Source organism: Monodelphis domestica, chromosome 6 (assembly GCF_027887165.1).
Source record: "Monodelphis domestica isolate mMonDom1 chromosome 6, mMonDom1.pri, whole genome shotgun sequence".
Classification (NCBI taxonomy): Eukaryota; Metazoa; Chordata; class Mammalia; order Didelphimorphia; family Didelphidae; genus Monodelphis; species Monodelphis domestica.
The window spans coordinates 149,581,091-149,604,333 of record NC_077232.1 but is presented as its reverse complement, the minus strand read 5'-3'; the positions used below and the strand labels follow the sequence as shown (position 1 = coordinate 149,604,333).

The 23,243-nt window shown below is 33.3% G+C and overlaps 1 protein-coding gene across 12 annotated transcripts in view; it reads right to left on the bottom strand.

Annotated features, from left to right (window-relative positions):
- ADGRL3 (adhesion G protein-coupled receptor L3) overlaps positions 1 to 23,243 on the bottom strand; it is a 982,472-nt gene that overhangs the window by 31,362 nt on the left and 927,867 nt on the right. For all 12 annotated transcript variants that reach the window (XM_056802666.1, XM_056802677.1, XM_056802672.1 and 9 more), the window contains 2 exons: positions 23,046 to 23,171; positions 12,464 to 12,560 (listed from right to left, as the gene is read on the bottom strand). In XM_056802666.1, the coding sequence (XP_056658644.1) occupies positions 12,464 to 12,560; positions 23,046 to 23,171 (223 nt within the window). The remainder of the gene's footprint in view (positions 1 to 12,463; positions 12,561 to 23,045; positions 23,172 to 23,243) is intronic.

Below are 23,243 nucleotides of genomic sequence, written 5' to 3'. Positions count from 1 at the left end.
GAAGGAAAATGAGAAGAACATGGAACTGTTCTTGAATGGTTCAACAGATTAACTTATAGTGATCTAGTTTGGGTAAAGGTAGAGTTTTGACTTTTCCTCTTAAAGTAGGAATTTTTTCTACTATTATAATTGAACATGTACAACCAAGACACAAAATATTTAGCCTATGGCTACATAACTGCTTATCAAAGAAACACAGGGCATAGATATGGTAATAATACTATAGATTCTTTTGTGCCTTAAGAATCTTTGTCCCTGTAATATCTACCAAAATTATATTTTTATTATATTATGCAATGCTGAGGCAATAGATTAGGATTCATGAGCAATCACAGAGTTAAATAAAAAGTTAAACTACCTCTCTTCTAGATTGGCTACCTCCTCCATTATTTTTCTCACAATTTTCTTTGGCAGAAAGTACACATTTAATAATTCTATGAAAATCTACTGATAATGTGAAAAATTTCCTAATTTATGATCTTTTTTTGGATTAAACATAATCAAACTAATTCCTGTTTCCTCTAACATGGGTAGTTTAGCATAGGCAAATGCAAGTTAATATAATAGTTTTAGGAATAAGATTTTTTTTTAAATTTTGGATTGTTTCTTATAATGCCTCATTTATTCAAAGTTTTATGTCTCTGCCACTTAAGTAACTTTGTGGTCTTAGGCAAGTCACATAATGTCTCTGAAATTCAATTTTTTTCATCTGCTAAACAAGATTGATATTACTTATACTGGGCTTTTGGGAGGGTCAAATGAAAGAATATACATAACACTAAAACTATAAAGTATTATGTAAGTGCCAGTCATTATTTTATATGATAGCTGTTTTTTTTTTTAATCTGAGATTAGTTGAATAGCTTATAAAAAAAGAAAATGTGATTCACGAAGATACAGGCTCCATGTAGCTAGCATATTGTAAAGATATATTTAAGATCCAGAAAATTCTAAAGCAACTCTAAATTAACTTTGAGTCAATGATGATGAATAGTAATTAATATTGGTTCAATTAAATTATCTTGATACAGAAAAGTCTATTTTTCATGAAATCATGAATAACTAAGACAATAACAAAAATATAGAACTAGAGTATACCATTACCTCTGGAGCTCAAAAAAAAAAAAGAACCAAATTTCTTTTTTTCTTTCTTAACACTTAACCTTTTGTCTTAGAATCAATATTAAGGATAGATTCTAAGGCAGAAGAGCAGTAAGGGCTAGGCAACTAGGGTTAAGTGACTTGCCCAGGGTCACACAGCTAGGAAGTGCCTGAGATAAAATTTGAACCCAAGTCCTCCAAACACTAGATCTAACATTCTATCTACTAAGCTATCTGTGTCCTATGAAACAAATTTTTAACTCTTTTTCTTTATTTTCTATTCTCTTCCAGGAATCTATTCAGGTCCTTTTAAAACTTTAAGCTGATGTGGTAGTTGTTATTTTCCCCAATAAATGGTCCTCTTCCTCCTAAATTTTCTATTTCTATTGAAGGCACCTATACTGTAAGCTCACTGGCATTGTCTACTCTTCTCTCATCCACATCTGACATCACATCGGTTACAAAATTTTATTTCTACCTACCCGATATACCTTGTATCCATTCCTCTCCACACTCACAATGACAATTACCTTGTCAAGTCTTTCTCTTTTCTCATCTCAAATATTATAATGATTTCCTAATTAGTTTTTTTAATGACATCCTTGAATCAGTCCTTTAATCAAAGAATCTACCAATGCTCACTCCTGAAGATAAGATTCTTTAGTAGATTGCAAGTGACTACCACATAAAGGTTAAATCCCCAAACTGGTATTCAAAGTGCTGCACAATTTGGTTCCAAATTATAATTTGATCCAAATGAGACGATTATTCATTCTCCCTTCTTAAAGTGCCCTATTCTCTTTCCATGAATGCTCATTCTACTTATATTTGTCTAGAATGGACATTTATTCTCCTATCTTTTACTCCAGTCTTTCACTGATAAGGACCAATAAAGCCCTACTTGAAAAGTAAAAATGAAAGTGATATATCTTTCATAATATTTGAAAAATATAATTTGTATTTAATATACTCTCCCTTTTACATTTTTTTTCTTAGAGTAATATCGAAAAATTTATTGAGAGATCCTATCACCAGTCTTTAGCACAGTGAATTGAATGAATAAATGATCCATTGGGAATATAATATAAAGGTCTTCTAATGCAGTATACCAAACTTCAATATGTCCAGGAATTACTGAACCAATGAGTTACCTTGAAACCACAGTTTCAAGGAATATTTTTTAAACGAGAAATTTTAAATGTCAGCTTAGTTCTGTAATCAAATAATTAAGTCATTATATTTGTATATGTTACTAACCTATCTTTTAAGAAGTTTTTTTTTTCCCATCTCTTTACCAGCTATATAAGCAAACTTACTTGCCTCAATTTTAAAATATTTTTGGTTAGATCTTATCTAATAATACTTTTGCAAATTCTCATTCTTTATTCTCATTTCTAGAATAAATATAGTAGTGTTCATGTATTTTAAAGTATATGTATTATTAACCGTTTCTCCATTATTTTCTTAAGTCTAGACAATCACCAAATCAATAAATTAATCCCCCATTTGTAGCCTTTACCAATTTCTGAGGCATAAAATGCTCTTACTGAAAATTTGGCAATTGGCTCCATTAAGGGCTGGACCTAACATACCACTGCTCATGCCCTACTATATTGTAAGCTCTCTGAAGGCAAGGACTAGATCATTAAAAACAATATATATCCTCAGTGCCAAATACTTGAATCAGTCAATCTATTCTAAAAACAATGCTCTCTAATTCGTTTATTCATTAGATCCTGCAAGGGGAAGTACAAATTAAGGCAGCATAGTAAAAGAGAAAGAGTAATGATTTAACAAACATTACCAGAAGATCAGCAGTGATGCAGTATTGAGAGGAATGGGTTACCTTTCTATCTTCGTACTTTTGACTTGTTCCCCAAATGTGTATGACTAATCCTTGATCCCTTGATCTTATTATGGTTGTGCACCTTTGTAGGAGCACAAGTTCAAGATTTCTGGAAAGAATATCTTTTTACTATATTGAGCATGATTCCGTTTAATTAAATGTGTCTACTTTGAAATACATGCATCTTCTGGTTGGCTAGTTGACACAGGAAATAGGGATTCATGAACTATGGTTAATAGAGGATTTTGACTCACAAAGGGTCTTGAGACAGCTTTTGGGTATTTGCAACACTAATTGCTACATATGGATTTAGAGTATATATGTAGCATTATATACGTGTATGTATATAAATATGTATGTATGTTATAGAACAGTATAGAAGGAACCAAGGGCAGAATGGGATCATATTTAATTAGAAAAAATATACCTGATCATTTCCCTACACCACAATTTTTAATTTACAGTCTGAAAAGAGGATGTCTCCAGTGAGTGGTAAAATCTAATAAACCAGTTTAAAAAAGAACTCTTTCTATAGGGGAAAGCTTTAGGGAGAAAATGAATAGCATTGGGGCTTAATTTTTAAAATTGGGCAAAATTTTAGAAACCTGAGAGAGTATGCAAGAGGTGGTATTTAAAGCAAACTTTAAAAGGAATCAAAGACATGTTAACATCATATATTTAAAAAAACTTCCATTTCTAATCTCTAATGTAGAGCAGAGTATAAAGATTCTTACAGACTGGAAATCATAACTGAAGATTTTCCCTTTCACCTTTCTCCCTTCCCTTCTCATCTGTTTGACTCTACATAACTATGCCCTCTGTCTGTCTGTCTGTCTTTCTCTCTCTTTCTCTCTTCCCCTCTCTCCTTCCCTCCATCTGCCCCCTTCTCCAATCTGAATAGAGAATCCTTTCTGAAAATGATTAAATTTGGGGGCAGCTGGGTGGCTCAGTGGATTGAAAGTCAGTCTTGGAGACAGGAGGTTCTGGGTTCCGATCTGGCCTCAGACACTTCCTAGCTGTGTGACCCTGGGCAAGTCACTTAACCCCCATTACCTAGCCCTTACCACTCTTCTGCCTTGGAGCCAATATACAGTATTGACTCTAAGATGGAAGGTAAGTGTTTAAAAAAAAAAAGAAAATGACTAAATTTGATTTGGGTTTAGAATCAGGCCATAACAGTCTTTTTTTTTTCTGTTTCCTTACTCAGATTCTAATTTTTTCAAGCTGCATTTAATTTTCTTGGTTCATTGTTGAGGAATGTGCAATAATAAAGAACAGAGACATTTTAATATTTTGAATATGTTATTCAAAGATTGGAAGGTGTTATCACATTTATATATCAGGAAAAAGAAGTGGTGATAAATACTTGATATGGAACTTAACAGCAATAATAAAGGGAAATCATTTTTGTATGCATCATAGAATGCTTAACATACTTGAGTTAATGTGCTCCTACTGTTCTTTGTTGACACTGAACAGCATTTTTATAGGCTGTTTGATCTGCTATACGTGCACAGGCACACATGCACGTCATTTACTGTTTTTCTTTCATATATCACAAACAAATAAGTGTATTAAGAAATAGTTAATATTTACAAATATTCAGAGTGGCAAACTTTGTGGGCAGTGTGGTATATTTCATACATTTATACCTAATTATGTTTACTGACAATAATGAAATTCAATGAATGAATGTTTTACCCTGGAAACATTAATTTATATAAGCCATCAATAACCATCAGCTACCGTTGACATAGTTTCATTTGCATTTTTCTATGAAAACATAAAAACAAATGTGTTTAGGAGTCTGAATATTAATGAGGTAGCAGGTGATTTATTGTGAAGTTTCTTTTGCCCCAGTGATCTAGCATCCTGGGAAAGACAATGTGGCTCTGACAAGACATGAGCTTAAAATGGATTGGAGTCACATCACTGCTTTGCTACATATCTGGTTATTTAGCAAGGCTGACTGAATTGAACTAGTGTTTCCAAAGATTTCTGAAGGGTAGGAGAGGACACTGGAAGAATTAGAAAGATAGCACTTAGGTTAATTTCTAGAGGAGAGAGAGTAAATGAATTATCTTTAATTCTGACACTGAAAATGTGCTTTCAGATCAAGAATGCAAAAGACAGAAGGGGGAATCCATTTTGCATTTAATTTTTAATTCAGAGGAGACAAGTCTATTTGATTAGTCTTTTTCTCTACTTTAGCCCAGAAGGTATCATCCTCTTAGATTAAAGTAATAAAGATTTATATATACTCAGCTCACTTCAGCATTCAGTTAACCACCTCAAGGTTTTTTTTATTACCTCTATACAGAAATATACAAAGAGTATTGGTGAAACAACTATAAGAGAAAGCTTTGAGAACTGACTGAAAAGAAATGAAATAATATCTTTGTTATTGATGGTACAAATTTCTTTAAAGACAGAGTCTGTATATTATTTATCTCTCCATGGCTGTCAATTTTAAAGAAAATCCTGGTTCATACCTCATTATGGAATGGGCCGATGATGGATTCACAGGTTCTACCAGTCAAACATAAACTGTAGAAGGATCTATGAACATGGAAAGACTTTGAGCATGGGCACAGCAACAACTGAATAACTGTCTGATATCTAATTTAGCTAAATATGAAGATGTTTATCAAAAGTAGTAACTTGGCCCTCGATAAATTTGTCTCTAGTGAAAGCAATTTGTGTCTTCTTTCACAACATGAAGAACAAGGAAAAATGTATCATATGTATTAGTTACATCATATTGCCTGCCTTCTTGGGAAGAGGAAATGGGCCAAATATCAGAAAATTAAAACTGAAAAATTGTATTGACACGTAATCTGGAAAATAGTTAAAATATATTTGAAAAAAGAAAATGTAGCAACTTGGCAATTTATCAGAAGATTTTCAATTTTTTTGGTGATGGCAGTTCATAAAGAAAGGAAACTATTTAAAAGAATGATATGCTGAGTCAAAAACCTTTTGTATTAAGATTGGGAGGGTAGGAGAAAAATGTAAGATGCTGCAAAGAGGAATGATTTTTAGATTATCAGTACCAAATCTAGGAACTCTGTGTTCTTCATTCAGTGACTGAGGAGTTGACACACAATTAGAAGAAATGAACTACATCAACATTAATATTCTTTTTATAACTGAAACCAGAAGACCATGTAGATAACTTTAGCAGAGGTGTCAATATTTATAAGATATGAGGAGAAAAGTCATTTCATGAAGAGCTTGATAATATGCTGTAAACCAAGTCAATATACTTTGATATTTGCTTACTTCAGTGTGAAAATGGGTAGCAGAAAGGATAGCAAAAATTGGTCAATGTGACTTAAGTAGGTTAAATGAAAGTGGTCAAAGACTGAGAAGTAATAATATTAAAGTAATAATATTAATGCTATCATCCATACACAGACACACAAATATGGTTCACATTTTTTTTTCTTCTAGAAGAAAGCAAGAAGGTTAAGATGTCATGAGTAGCAAACATGAAACTGAAAATGAAACTGACTGTACCATGATAAGAAATAATTGCTTCCTGATGGGAAAATCTTGCTAAAATCAATTGTTTCTTGAAATGAGATCATTAACTAATTAGAACAAAGATCAATATTAATATCAAATATGAAGAATAAACATGAGGATTGCAGAATAACTGAAATAGCTTCAACATATTTTATTTAAAATCATTTCCAATGCAGAAAAATGGGAATTGGAGAAACAGGAGAAAATATTGATCCTGATTACCACATTGTCCTGCAAGAGCTGTAATGAAGGGGACAAAGGAGTCCAGAAATCAACTAAGCTAGCAAACAAGCAGTTGCTCTTCTTGCCAAGCAAGACATACAGCAGCCAAAGGAAGCACTGTGTTCAAATGCAAACTCCTTTGTTAACAAAAACAGTAGCAGCAGCAACAACAAAATGTCATATGGGAGTCAACCAGAGGACTGAGTATTTATTGTTGTTGCTGTTCAGTCATTTTTCAGTTGTCTGATTCTTTGTGATTCAATTTGGGGTATTCTTAGCAAAGATACTGGAGTGGTTTGCCATTTCCTTCCCCAGCTCATCTTACATACAATTGGGGAAACATAATTCGAGCTTTCCCAATGTCACACAGCCAGTAAATGTCTAAGGCCAGATTTAAACTCAGAAAGATGTCTTCCTGACTCCAACTCCAGAATACTATACAATGTGCAGCCTAGGTACCTACAGATTATTATTGCCTCATAAAATAGCCCCCAAAACACTAAATGCCAAAAAATTGATCAAAATCTTATTGTGAGATTCAAATAAGTTTCACTGTTTTAAGAACAAGAATAAATAAAACTGTTAGGAAGCCAAAAAATAGATGGAAAATGAAACAAACTTGTCAATGATAGTTATAACAATTTGCTTTCAATATTATAGATAGGGGTCCATCATATTTGGACCCTAATATAATGGTTCTTGATATATCATATAAAGTACTAGAAAAGGTAAATAAGAAGATAAAGTTCCAGGAAGAATGGCTGGACCAGACTAAGTATACAATGAGAAAAAATGTCCCAAAGGTAGCATAATTTTAAAAGTATTGAGGGATCATTTTTTATACCATATCTCTGAGAAGGGAAGACTCTTTAAAAAGAGGAAAAAGATGATATTATTATCAGAAGAAGTTGATAATAAGAACAACATTAATGACTAATTGAAATGCTTACTTTCTTGTCTGTATAACATCTTGATGGGAATATATACAGCCACATCTATACAAGCAATCTGTACAAGCCTATGTATCTTTGATGAAGATATGAGAAGTGTCAAACATTTGTAAAGGATTCACTACAAACAACCACATCCTTAGAGGCATAATACTAACTGACAGGCTTAGAAAATATAAGAAAAATCCTAATATTTTTAATTATTTTATTAGTTTCCTAACTCTTTAAAAAGATTTGAACTAAACTGAACATATATATATATATATATATATACACACACATATATTTAGGGAAGGAGGGGAGGGATGGAGATAGGGAGAGAGGGAGGATGGAGGGAGAGAGACATAGACAGAGCCAATATAACTAAAATAAGATGTACCTGATGCCTAAGAATGACATATTGCAACTAATACTGGCTTTTGACATGATGAGGCGTATTTCATAATAAGGTTTGTGTATCTTTGAAGTCCCAGATTAAGATAAAAATCTTGAAAGGGATATCATAATCTCTAGGAAAAATATTTGAGAATAGTAATACAATTGGAAGACCTACATACAATAAGACTAGAGTGGATATGTGATCTCAAGAATATCCATCTATTGTGAGAGAAGGTGAAGTAACAGAAAAACTTTAGGAAAAGAGAAAGGGGCAATAAGTGCAGTGCTAATTCATAGAAAAAGGAGTTTATTCTTAATGGATCATGAAAATAGCAATAATGATTTTTGCTCCAGGGGATAAATGATATGTAAAATGGAATTTAGGAATGAAATATTTTTTAGATATATGCCACAGATAAACATACACTTAGGCTGACTCAAGGATCTGACCTTTGACTGCCTAATGCAATAGAGGAAATAAGTGCATTATGTCAACTTCATTTGTTATTTGAAAGGGCATTGGGGAAGTATATAGTAACAGTGGTCAATCTACAACATATCAATGAATTTTTTCTCAGGAGTAATCCAAAGAACATCTATGCAAACAAGTATGAAAAAAAGGAAATATTTCCAGTCATATGGCAAAAATCAGGGCTACCTAGTGAAGTGGATTCACGTGAACAAGGCACCTATAGCAAAGTTTAGACCACTAGAGGACACCACTTTGTCTATGACATCACAGATCCATTGAAATATATAGGCATTGATTTTTGTTAGTTGTTGGAAATAAACAATAATATAAATGATTATAAAACCAGGAGATTACAATTTTATTGGTCTAAGAAATCAATATCATTATAACTTAGTATTACTTAAATGATGAAAAAGGAAGTATAGGAACTACTTTTGGAGAAAAATAATAAGTAGAGACACATGAAATAAGAGTTAGGTTCCTGAAAATGAATAGACCAGAATGAGTTCTTCAGTGGAATGAATCTGTGATGTTAATCAAGGTTTTTATCAGAGACTTGCAGAATGGCAGACTCATAAGTTCTAGGTCTGGCATGTAATTGGGAGAGCTAACTCACTGGATCCAAAAACATTTTGACAGTGTAGAACATCAAACTGACTATCAAGATAAAATATGATGAATAAATATAAAGTCTTATTCTTGGGGAAAAAATTAAAAGTCATTTTTAAAAGTACAAGATAAGAAAGTCTTGATTAGATATCAGTTCTGAAAAATATCTGGGTTTAGCACTCTGCATTCCAGATATGTACTTCGGAAGTGAGTAAAGCTAATGTGATCTTGCACTAGATTTAGAGGGGCAGAGATTCCAGGATTATGGATGTGATAGTATCAATGTGATCTACACTTTTCAGAGCTCATCTATAGTACTAGGTTTGGTTCAAAGTGTCAAAACTCACAAAGGGCAATGATAAGCTGTAGGAGGGGCAACTAGTACAGCAGATGGAACACTAGGCATGGAGTTGGGAAATGTGAGTTCAAATTTGGTCTCAGACACTTGCTAGCTATGTGACCCTGGGCAAATCATTTGACTTTTCTTTGACCGAGTTCCTTATTTGTAAAATGGGGAAACACTGGAAAAGGAAATGGCAAAGCACTCCAGAACCATTCCTAAGAAAACTCCATGGTTTTTCCATTGGGTCACATAAAGTCAGACATAACTCAAGCAAAGCTGTAGAATTTCCACAGGAGGGCAAATAAGATGGTAAAGGATCCTGAATCTATATCACATGAAATTGATTTTGATAAACTGGGCATCTTTAGTCTAGAGAAGACTCAGCTAGACATTATAATTACCTTCTAGTTTGGAAGGGTTAACTTGTGGAGGAGGAATTAGACTTGAATTGATTAGTTCCAAAGGGAAGATTCCAGAGTGAAGGGTAGCAGTTAAAGAGAAGTTTAGGCTTGCTGTCAGGAAACCTTCCTAGCAATTCTGACCAAAAGATGAATGGCTTGCTTAAGGACATTATGGATTCTTTTTTGGGGGGGAGTTTTCCCAGTAGAGGGTAGATGATAATTTCTTCCATATATTATAATGAGAATTCCTTTGGGTTGGACTAGATGGCCAATAAAATTATTTCCAACTCTCAAATTTTGTGATTCTGTACTTCACTAAGTTATTATTAATTAATTAATTAACAATAACTCAACCATTAAAGCATAAATTAATATTAATAATTATTAATGAATACAACAATAAAATATAATAATAACACAGAGGGGTTAAATAATAAGGAAAATAATGTTCTTGTATGCTCTTTTCCACTCTTACAAAAAAGATATTTAAACATTTAAAGAAGGTTGTTTAAGATAAAGCTTAAAATGTTATTGTTTAAGCAAGATATCAAAATCTTGTTAATTAGAGAATTTATGGTATTTACTTCTTAAGAAAGCCATTTCTGGGGGCAGCTGGGTGGCTTAGTGGATTGAAAGTCAGTCCTGGAGACAGGAGGCTCTGGGTTCCAATCTGGCCTTAGATACTTCCTAGCTGTGAGACCCTGGGCAAGTCACTTAACCCTGACTGCCTAGCCCTTACCACTCATCTGCCTTAGAACTAATACCTAGTATTGATTCTAAGAAGGAAGGCAAAGGGTTTTTTTTTTAAGCCATTTCTTTCTTTTATAGAAAATGCTATAAATTCTTCAATTAATGTGATTAGGTTAAAGAAAAAAAAAGATAATGAAAGTATAGACTTTTAGGGCAGTGAAGACCTTAGAGATCATCTAGTTCAACTCCATTATTTTTCTAGATGAGAAATTTTGTCCTTAAAATGGAATACTTCTTGCCCTCACAGATATAGTCATAATCAACTCATCTTCTGCCATATAGGAAGTAATTTGTTCTCTCATACTCAGATCAGTTTTCCATTAGTTGGAGTTAAGACAATGTTAGATGAGGACAGCTTTAGTGCAGTTACTTAAAGAAGAAGATTTTATGTATTTAAAAGGAATAACCCCTGTCTTTCAAAAAAATAAACAAACATCTTTTTGGTAAAGGAAATAATTATCTTGATTCTTAAAAAATATATTTAACATTATCTTATTACATGAAGCAACAATGTTAATTTACTACAATTGTCTAAATCTTACATTTTCAACATTTTTGCCCTAATATGTTTAATTAAAAAAATAAGTCTCCCTGTATTTCAACATAAAAAGGATAAATACCTTCCACAAAAATGGTGATCACTGTTCATAAATACACATTGCCTATGTAATAATTCTACAAGTAATATAGTAAATTAAACATATGAAAATGACTTTAAAATAATGTTATAGTTTCTAGCTTGGTCTGAGTCAAGGAAAAAATGACCAATGTCAATTACAGAACTTGCCCTTGCTAGGAATGGTTATTCACACCTATATTCCCAGTTGCTGAGGAGGCTGAGGCTGGTGGGTTTCTAGAGCTTAGGAGTTCTGAGCCGAAGTAGGTCAAGATGATTGGGTATTCACACTGTCTAGGAATAACAAGTCTTGAAGAGCAGCAGGCTGCCTAAGAAGGGATGGAATGGTTCAGGTAGGAAACCATGGAGCAATTCTGTCCCTAATCGGGACAAGTGGGATCAGATTCATAAGTGACTGCTACCTTTCCACCTTGGACAAAATAGGAAGATGTTTTCTAAGGGGAGAAAAAGCAACCTGGACCTTGCAAAAGCTGAGTCAAAATATCTTCCTTAGGATAATGAATCTGGAATTTCACAGGTCCCTAAACTTTCCAATTAGATATGCTATTGATGTTTTCACTAGCTTCAAATTCAGTCTAGAAAAAAACACAATTAGAAATTTGCTACAAGTATAGTGAGACAACTTGAGGTATTCAGGGAAAAAAAGTAGACCCTGTGGAACAACTTACCCAGCAGTACTCAAAATATATTTTTTGAAAAGTCAAGAGGCACATACAAGTTTTCCCCTTATCCTTATGGATCCCAGTTAGTTGGACACATTCTAAAGATTAAGATTAGATATGGTTTTCTTCCCATTTGTCTTAGGTACAGATTATGCTGTATTTTTTTTTAACTACCTGAAAGAGTATGAAATTGCTTTATACCTGGGACAATGTGTAACTCTATGATGCTTAGCAGACTCTATAGCCACATAATTGCTCATTTTCATTGCTTGCAATGAGGCCTGACAGCTCACCAGTTTATGGCATTAGCAGCTGACTATATGGAAAAAAAAGTTCCTTATTTTCTAACTTCCTTTCAAAAAAGATATTCTAAAATTTCAAGTTAAAAAATCCAGGTTCATGAATAATGGAACATACTGCTACACTCAGCCAGGTTTTATACTTTGTTGTAATATTCCTATTATAGGGAATGAGGTCCAGCAGAAGCTGAAAATAAAGCAATAAATGTAAGACTCCTTAAAGTAATCACAGAAGTCATAAATATGAAAAATAGTTTATAATTACCTCTGTTGAGTGATGCTGAACTGTTTATATCTCCAGTAATAAAGGAAGACTCAGACTGCTTTCGAACCGTGTCATTCCACATCCTTCGAATCCGGCTCTAGAATAGGAAAGAAAAGAAAAGGAACAAATCAATCAGGAATTGAATTTTTTCACAAAAATTCACATCTCCCACTGTGTGTGTGTGTGTGTGTGTGTGTGTGTGTGTGTGTGTGTGTGTGTGTGTGTGTGTATTTCACACACTTGCCCTAAGTCACTTTTCCCCCTTCTCACTGAACTACACATTTTTAACATTTTTGTATCTCACTTGTGGCTTCCAAAAGTTTATTTGCTGATTTTAATTGATCTCTCATGAAGTCTATTGCTATACTCACGTGCTATATGTATACCTCTCTGTTAAAAAAGGAAAGGACAAAAGCTATGAAGTAGTAGAATGGTACTATAACAATTGAAGACAAGTAGTGAATATTTTCTTTAAAGATTTTTACTGGGTCAAAACATTTTAAATTTTATGAACGTTCAAGCTAATAAACTACTTTGTATACATTTGAACAATGGGGGGGCTTTTATTTGGGAAAGTGTTAAATTGTTTTTATTCTCATGGCAAAATATTTTTTAATGGACTGTTAACCTTTGGAATGACAAGTTTTGGTACATGTTAAAGTATAACCCATTGAAAATTAACATCTAAATAATTTTATTAAAAACAAAACAACCTAGTTTCATTTCAATAAGATTTATTTTTTTCAGTAAACTAGAATTTAAGGAAATACCACATTGTCTTGCCTTCTTTTTCTTTTTTTTTCTTCTTTAAGTTAAATGTAGTCAGTTCAGCTTCCTACTACACTGTGGATGGAAAATATGGTAGCTTAATATGGAAAATTCTCAAACTCATTTCTATTTGTGTAGATGGCCAAAATCAAACCAGTTGATTGACCTAGAGTAATTCAAGTATATCCAAAGTATTAATTTGGGTAGGTCACAATCTTGGCATCACATTTAAGTTTGGAACAGTTTCTGCTCAAGGGACACTAAAGATCTATTGTGAAGCCCACTGTACTTCCAGCTCCCTGTAAAGTAATTCTATGTTTTTAGTGGTTATGCCAATAGCAGGTAAACTTCAGCAGTTTTGACCAAGCTGGAAAGATTTCACTGAAGGATTATAGAATGGATTCTGTGTGTATCATCTTGGAATGAGTTTAACTGAGGAGAGAAAACATGATTGCCAGCATATTAGTTTCCACTGACCATTGTTTGTTTATTGGCTTTATTTTTTTGCCACAGCAATATATGAAGCTCAAAGGCATGGAAGAATTGTCACCTGTTTCAATAGAAGCATGACCCCTTTTCAATATTTCAAGAGTCTATGAGTCTGTACATGTAGATACTATCTTTACCAAGGTTTTTTTTTAATGATTCCTCAACAACACAACAAATGGCTTTTGAGAGTTGCTGTGTGATAATGGTAGTAGTAATAATAATAATAATGATAATATTCAAACCTGATGATAAACTCCCAATCTGGCTCAGCTGTTCCTCAGGTGACAGACATATAGTCCATCACTGTACTCATAAACAAAGGTTTTCAGCTTGTTAGGAAATTGTTGGGGCTTTCCAAGAATCATCTCTACACACAAAAATTAGACTATGAATTGCCAGGATTTATAGGGATGGTAGAGTAGGTATTCTTACCATCTTTAGTCAGGATCACAGCTCTGAAGATAGGGTTAAGTATCAAGCATGAGCTTTCAAATGACAAGTATAGGTAACAAAATGAAAATAGTTTCCTATTGTGTCCATTTTTCTGGTCCATCTAGCTCTTTAGTTTCTTACCAAGATTTTTAAGGTTTGTAGTAAGTAAGAAGTCAAAAAGTGTTGTTGTTTTTTTGTTGTTGTTGTAGAGGCTAAATATTTGGGGATATCTTTCTAAAGAAAGGTATAGAAAACTCAATTAAAATATTTAGTGCTTTCTCTTCAGAGACTGCTTTGCTCAGCTCTGAGGGAAATATATAAAACTATTTCTTGCCTTTGTAATCTTGCATTTTTGTAGGAAATATGACAGAAGTACAAATGCTCCAGTACCTTATGATACATAATTTCTTTAAACAATCACAAAACAATGTGAGAATTCTGAGAGGAAGATTGTTACTATCAGGGGGAAGAGAGGAGGCTTCATGTAGGAGAAGACATTTTAAAATGGGCTTTAAAAGATTCATTGGAATTCAATAAATAAAGCCTTTTATGCAGGATGTCTCAAACATGCAGATGCAAAACTATGGTGTGGGTATAAAAGGAACAGTGAGTCATACAATTTGGCTGAAATGAAGTGTGGGGTTGTGAGTTAAATTAAATTTTAAAACAACAGCTAACATTATAAACTTTATCAAGAGGTATATTTAATGACCAGGACTAAGGGAGTGATAGTTCCACTATATTCTGCCCTGATCAGAACATTTCTAGAAATCATAAGGGACACATTTCAGAAAAGAAACAACCTGAAGATTGCCCAGAGAAGGATGGTCAAGATGACAGAGGTTTAAGATTATGCCATATGAAGATAACTTGAAAGAATAAGGAATGTTTAGCCAAGAGAAGTCTTAGGGTAGGGCAGAATATCTATCTTTAATACTATGTAGTATTGTCATATAGAAAAGTGGATAAATGTGTTCTTCATGCCCCAATGAGGAAGAACTAAGGGCAAAGATTAGAATGTGCAAAAGGGCAGATTTAGGACATGTGAAAAGAAAAACCTTCCAAAAATCAGAACTATCCCAAAGTGGAAAAGTGCCTTGAGAGGTAGTGAGTTCCTCCTTAATAAAAGTCTTCAAGAAAAGCCAGAGTTACCATTTATATTGTACATTACAGAAGCAAATTTTGTTTAGGTAGGGATTGAGTTGGATGGCCTCTAAGGTTGTGTCTAATTTTCAGATTCCATGATTCTATCAGTAATATGAAATCAGGATGGAAGAGTAAAGTCATGCCATATTATATTAGCCTTAGATAGCCTACCTGGAAAAGGAGGTGGATTGTAGACATAAAAATTTTGAACTGAGAACAGGATAACAAGAGAACATTAATTTCAGAAGTAGGAAGAATGTGTGTGAGTCAAACTAGAAAAACTTAAATGATGTGATGCAAAGTGAACAGAACCAGTATACACAGTAATAGTAATACACAGTATATACAGAGTAATAACAATAATGTATAATGATCAACTGTGAAAGACAGCGATTACCAGCAATGCAAGGATCCAGGACAGCCACAAAGGACTCATAACGAAAAAAGCTATCCACGACCATAGAAGGAATTAAGAGTCTGAATGAAGAATGAAACAAACCATTCTTCACTTTATTCGCTACATGAATTTTTCTCTAGGGTAAGCAAATTCTTTCTTTATGAGCATGGAGATATGTATTATGTGATAACACATGTATGACCAATATCATACTACTTGCTGTCTTGGTGAGGGGGAAGAGTATGAGGGAGGGAGAAAACATGGATTGTAAAGTATCAGAAAACTATTATTAAAAACTATTGATATGTAATCTGGAAACAAATTAAAAATTTTTAAAAGAATGTTGAAGTCAGGAGAGAATGAAGGAGGAAGTATATTAACATAGGCTCATACTACATTCTACTCAAATGTCATATTCAGTCCTATTCCAATCTGGTTCATTCTCAGCTTTTTCCACTCTGCTGTTGGAAATATCATGTCTACATTCTCAAAAAATATTCAATTAATTTCTCTACATTACAAAAAACCTGGCTTTTGTCTGAGAAGTCTATCTGATGGTGGCCATTCTTTTTTTTTTTCCATCCCCTTATTAGATCTCCTGTTTGCAGATCTGTCCTTTACCACACCCATTAATGATGTTTCCTCCTTTCAATTCCAAGCAATATGTTTATGCCATGTTCTCTCCATCTCTGTTGTTGTCAATTAATGACCTTTGGGTCGTTTTCTCAAATTCCTCCAAGATGAAACCCTCTTACTACCATCACTACTGCTGCTATCATCATTAACATCACCATCATCATCATCATCACCATTACCATCATCATTACCATCATCACATCATCATCATAACCACCATCATCAATGTCATTACCATCGCCACCATCATCATTATCATTACCATCACTACCACCGCCATCATCATCAGGACCTTCATTATTAATACTGATGAAGCTTTAACAATCAGAATATTTCAATCTTTAATCTCCTACACTACAACAATTTCCTTTCAATCATATTTTAGTGATATACTATACCATAGAATCATAGGATATTTAAGTTGGATGAGTCTTCAGAAACCATTTAAACCATTAAAGAATAAGAATACCTTCTGCAAAAGAATTTTCAAGTGACCATCTAGCTCTTAGTTTAAGATCTCTTAGACATAATGGTACAATGAAAAGGATTCTGAATTTGGGACTCTGTAAAGTAATGGGGTAGAGTTAAATGGCCTTTAAGGTTCCTTAAAGGTCTAATTTTACAACTTCATAGTCCATTGAAAAGAAATTTATTGTTTTCCAATGTGGCTAATTCCACACATGTATAACTTTAATTATTAGGAAATATTTCTTTATTTTGTGTGTAAGTTAAAGTTAATTACTTCTGTTTCTGTCCTTTTGGAATGAGAATAAATCTAATTCCTCTTTTTCATGATAGCCCTTCAAATACTTAAAACTTAGTTATATTCTGTTTTAAGTTTTCTCCTCACCAGGTTAAGTATATCTAGTTTTCTACACAATTTCTCAAATGACATAGACTCAGGGCACCCTCTATCCTGGTTGCTCTCTTTTTAATGCTTTCCAGCTAATTTCTTCCCCAAATATTATGCCAAGGACACAGCTCTTCAGATGACATAACAAGGAATGAATACAATGAGATTATTACCTCTGCAGTCCTTGTCCCAATGTGCTTTTCTACTCCCCTCATCTGACTGGGCTTTATTCCAATGAAAATGGTCCATAAGGCTTCAAGTGGAATAGCAAGACATATGCGACAACAGTATTTAAGATCCACGATAATAGGAAATAATGCTAAAAAGATGCCCTCCCCAATGGAGCAGAGCCTATAGTAGCTGGCAGGTACATGCAGATATTCATTTCATACTTTTGAAGAGTGTGTGAGTCACACAGTGGTCCCTGACATGCATTATGCCCAAGAATGACTCTGGAGATTATTCCTTGGAGTGGGAAAGCATTCACAAGGTCAGTACCCAGCTTCAACCATTCTCAGGCCTTCACACATTTCTCCATCTGCTTACAGTACTCTCTCACACTAGTCAGGGGATCCATCAATTATTTTCTCCTTGTCCTCTTAATCTTCATCTTCCTTTTTGGAGTCCCCATCATCCAGAAATCTCTTCTCATTCTCCCACTACATTTCTGGTGTAAACTCTGGCTTTAGCAAGTACAACTCTTCTTCAAGGGTCCTTTCAAAAGTAGCCTAACATTTCATTAGACTGTTTGACTGCTATATCATGATGTTAATTCATTGTTAACTCACTGTTAACTCATCTTGTCCTTACATTCCACTAGAACCTCTAATCATTTTTTGTATAAATGGCTTCCTAACCATACTTCCCTGCCTCCCATCTTGTTATATAAAGTTGATTTTTGGACCTGTAAATTTTATCTCTACAAGTTTCATTTTAGAGTTGACCCAAAATTCTAGCCTGGCAATATCTTTTTATAGTTACTAAATCATTTAGTATGATAGTTCTACCTTTCAGCTTTGTGGCATCTGCAAATTTGATAAGCACATCATATAAGCCTTTACCCAAGTGACTGAATTGAGTGATCACAGCACAGATCTCTAGGACACAGAATTTTACCTGTCCTTCCAAACTGGCATCAAAATATTAATGACAAATCTTTGTGTTGAGCAATTTCCTGGTCCCAAATTTATCTATTCACACTATCATCTAGCTAATGCCTTTCCATATTTTTTACAAGAATAGCATTGAAGGCTTTGTCAAATGCTTTGCTAAAATCTAGTTAAAATATGTAGCATTCTTCTAGTCTACCAGTCTAATAATTCTATTAAAAAAGGAAATGAGATTAGTCTGGCATGACCTATTCTTGATGGAGTCATGCTGCCTCTTTGTGATCACTACTTCCTTTTTAAACATTCACTAACTAAACTTTTAATAATAATTTATGGAATCTTTTCCAGCAAACTAAGTCAAATTTCCTGGACTGCATTTTCTGTTCTCCACTTTATTTTCCCCTGAAAATGGAGACATTTGTTATTTTTTAAAAAATCTGTGGCACTTCTATCAAACTTCATGATTTTTCAAATACCACTGAAATGACCCAGTAATCACAAGTCTCCTGATCTTTTTACTTTTCTTGAGTATCAAGGCCATGTTCTGTCCTTTACAGTTCAAATATATTTCTTTATGGCAAAGAAAATAGAAGTGAAATAAGAGTTGAAAACCTCTTTCTGTTCTTAGTTCTTACTGTTTTCTTTAATGCCCAAAGATATAGCATTGGGAGGTGTAAGGAATGTTGTATTGGAGTCACAGGGCCCATGTTCAAATTTTACCTTTGTCACTTAATACATGTTAAATTTTGGTAAAGTCAGTTAACTTCTCTTGGACTCACTTTCTTCAATTGAACAGAAACCTCTAATGTCTTTTAAAATTCAACAGAAAAGGAAAAGGTATTGGAACTTTTTTTAAACCCTAGATGTTCCTCTTGGGAGCATTTGGGGACAATTAAAGTCTGGTAGAAACAAAATGTTCACAAAAATTACATTGTTTATTAAGTGGAACTCCTAGAAAAAGGAAAAGGCAGAGGTGGTTGCTGTATGTGTATGTATACATGTGTATGTGTACATGTGTATGTATACATGTGTATGTATATGTGTGTGTGTGTTTTCTCTTGGGGGCTGTAAGCTGCTCTGTTGATATTTTTATAATCATAATATACAGTGAATACAGGATTGATGAACCTCACTTAGTGCTATTATTATGGTGTCCCATGCAATCAGGTGTATTTCTCAGGCACAAAGGACATCAGCAAATCTGTTCTTGTTCTTCATATCATGAAAATGTATTAATGTCACTAGAGGCGATGAAGTGCAAGAACCTATGTGATACTTGTACAGGGAAAGACAAGCTCATATCTGAAATACCTTAAGTCTCTAGGTTAAAAAAAGAAAAAAGAAAAGAAAGGGGGGGGGAAAGGAATTTTCTAAAGCTACATAGTGTAATGAAAAAAAACGATATAATTTTCCTTCTCTAAAGAGGGAAAGGACATCTTGGAAAGAACAGACCACCCATTTAATTCAATAAATACATATTAATTGCTTAGTTGGTAGGAGGTCCTATAATAAAAAAGCTGAAATAAGAGTTCTTCTCTGGCCTCTCAAAGGGGTTGTAATCTAAAGGAAGGAGTCATGGAGGTAGAGTTGGACATAAATGCAAATAACTATACAATGAAGCTCAATGTAAGCAATTCATAGAAGTCACATGAGAGATTTTTTTTTTTTTTAGCTATAAGGAGCAAGGAGAATTGCATGCAGACGGAGTTACCTGAGTTGGGGGTATTTCAGTAGAGTTTAAAAGAACAAATTATTTTAGCAGAAGGATTGGGGAGGAACATCTATTTCTAGCATGGATGAGAAAGCAGACTGAGAAAAGGGAATGGTGAGTCATTCAGTTAGCCAGAAAAGAGTATATAAAAAAGAGTAAGGTTGTTGAATGCCAAGATAAGGACTTTTATTTTGTTTTGTATATAACGAGGAGCCACTAGATGTTTCTGAGAAAGGGAATGAAATGACAAGAGGAATAGATTAGGAAGTCACATGGACAACTTTATGAAGGACAAGCTGCATAAAGGAAAAAATGGGAGTTAGGAAGATCAATAAGGAGGCTGTTAGAATAGTAGGAGCAGAGAAGGATGAAAATGGTAGTAGTGGATAATGAATAGCAGTGATTATAGTTAGTCCTAATGGTAGAACTGATAAATGATTAATTATGAGAGCTGAAGGAAAGGGAAGATTTCCTGATGAATTCCTGGTTTTGAGACTGGATGACCAGGGGGGATGGAAGACTAAATAGAAACATTTTCTATTAGACTTACTGCATTACAAGTAGAGAAGTAAATCTAAATATAGTTTAGGTATACCACAAAAAAATAGAAGCCTATGGTTTAGAAACTTAAAATATATTAAAATATAGTCTGTGCATTTCAAAAATGGAGATCTAAAAATTTTTATTCAAACTAAAAGCTGAAGAAAATTAAATTTTTAACCTCATCATAAGCTTTTCTGCCAAAACCAATGAAACAAGCATTTACATGTACAAAGAAAAAGAAGATAGTACACAAATGAAATCACAAATCTCCTATATATTTAACTTGCTTTTTTTTTTATAACTACATAATAATTCCTGTCCACTGGTGTCCCAGCCCCTCCTTACCCTCCTCATATCACAAAAGATATCATCAAGGTGGCCAAAAATCAGGCCTTTCATATTTCACCTCAGAGAATTAATTCTTAAATATTCTATAGGAAATTCGTGAATAATTATCATTGTAACTGATAAACAGGCACAGAGGGGAAGAAGAGGCTTTGAGAAGAACTTAAGTTCTGTTTGGGACATTTTGATTTTGAGTCTTTGGCAATGCAGGAATAGAGTCTTGTAGCAGAGGTCAAGGGCTGGAGATTGAGATTTAGGAGTCATTTTCATAAAGCTGAAAAATGAAGCTCTAAAACAGTGGGACTCAATATAGGGAAAGAAGCAGAGAAAAAAAAAAGTTTACTGAGTTTGTAGCTCAGTTCTCTGCTATGTGACCTCAGATAAACCTGCCCTTTCTTGTTCTCCATTTCCTTATCTTTCAAATGAAGAGGTTGGACTAGATGATGATTAAAGTCTCTTCTAGTTTTGATAATTTTATGATCAGGAAATCTTTATTGACTTTGGGGAAAGTACAATTTTAGTGAGTCATGAAGATGAAGGTACTGAGAGAAATTCCCCATTAGCCTTGATTTTTTGGTGAAGAAATAAAATTTTAAAAAGATTTGATAATATTTTGAATGAAAACCAAAATTTTAGGTGATATTTGCAACAAAGACCCAAGGCACAGAAAAAACTGAAAAACCTATATACTTTAAATAAAGATAAAACAACTGGAGAGCAGGATAATTGAAATTATATTTTTATGAATAAGGATTTTTAAAAACAAAGTTTTATTTCTTTGAAAGGATTACCATAAACCTGGGGTAGATTTTCCTAGATTTAAACTTATTTTCTTTCTTTTTTTTTTAAAAATAATGATCTGTTCTCTCAAGGACTATATTTTTGGTATTTTATTAGAAAATTTCTTATAAACAAAAGAGATATTTTTCCTCATTACAATCCCATGAATATTTCATAACTGACATTTAATTTTCAACTCAAATGAGTATGGGAAAATTTAGAGATTGGCACACCAGAATCTCAGTATTTTGGTACTATTACTGTTTGCAGTGATTCCCATTCAGCTGGCATCTCTTTACCTTTAATATACCTGACATGAGACACAAGAAGAGAATAAATAGTTCTAGGGATGTTGTTCTGTCACCAAAGTTAATCTCTAGGTTGAAGATAACTAAAGGAGATTAATTTTTTTTTTTAGTTCAGCAGGATTTCATATCTTACAAAAGTTATGCCATTTCCTTTGAGGTTCAGATTAAAAAAATTATTTTATAATAGCAGGGGTCAGTGCTTAAGGAATAATAGACTTTTAGAGACAGAAGGGATCTTGGAAAGTGTCCAGTCTAATCCATTTACTTTTCAGATAATAAAAAAAAAATTTAGTTAGACTTCTCTCTGAATAGTGTAGCAATTATGTGCTAACTGATGGATCCTCTTAATAGTCAGGAAAAAAATTGATGAATGGCTTCTCCTAAGTAAGTATTGAAGTCATCATATATGTTCTTATATTTTGGAAATTATTCTTATTCTTGTGATTTACTGAATAAAATACTGCCATTTATTGAATAAATGTTAAATAATAATGATTATTTTTTGGAACATGGAATGTGGTATGAAACAAATCCATTCTTTTCTCTTAAATAAGAAACAGATGGACTTGCTCCTATCTATATGACCTTTAAAAGTGTAAAAAAGAATCAATGTTTCATCTCTAAAATACATATCAGAAATCATATTTTTCTATAAAATTGGAACAATTAATATTTATTATCTAAAAAAGTTGTAATTCTGTAGGTAAAATCCTCAGATAAGACTAATTTAATTAATGATAAATGTCATTAGTTTAATTAATAAAAGAAACCACTAACTCTTCAGAGTTAGATTTTTCATATCACATTAAATTTTCCTAGGTTGCACAGTAAAGAGTTAATATCAGTTCCTCAGATTCCTTCACTCAATCCTTTAACGTGCATTTCTGTGATTTTATTCTGATTTCTGCTATAATCTAATTCCATGTTGAGGATGAACCTTTCTTCCCACACCAACTAATAATTTATGTGCTTAACATTTGGAAAGGTGAGCATTATAGAGCCATAAAGGGTAGTAAAATAAATGTGGACAATAGTTAACAATTTCAGTTAACAAACATTGTTTACCTGTGAGCCTGTGGAATAGCGTCCAGGAGTTCGAGAACCAGATGTTTTCCCTGAGCCAATGGAACTCTCTGTACTTTTGCCACTACAGCAATGTGTGCGTAGACATTTCCCATATTCTTTACGTACCTAACAAATTAAATATTGCTTTTGGTTAGTAAGTAACTTTTTATTCCAGATATAGACTTAGATTTTAAGAAT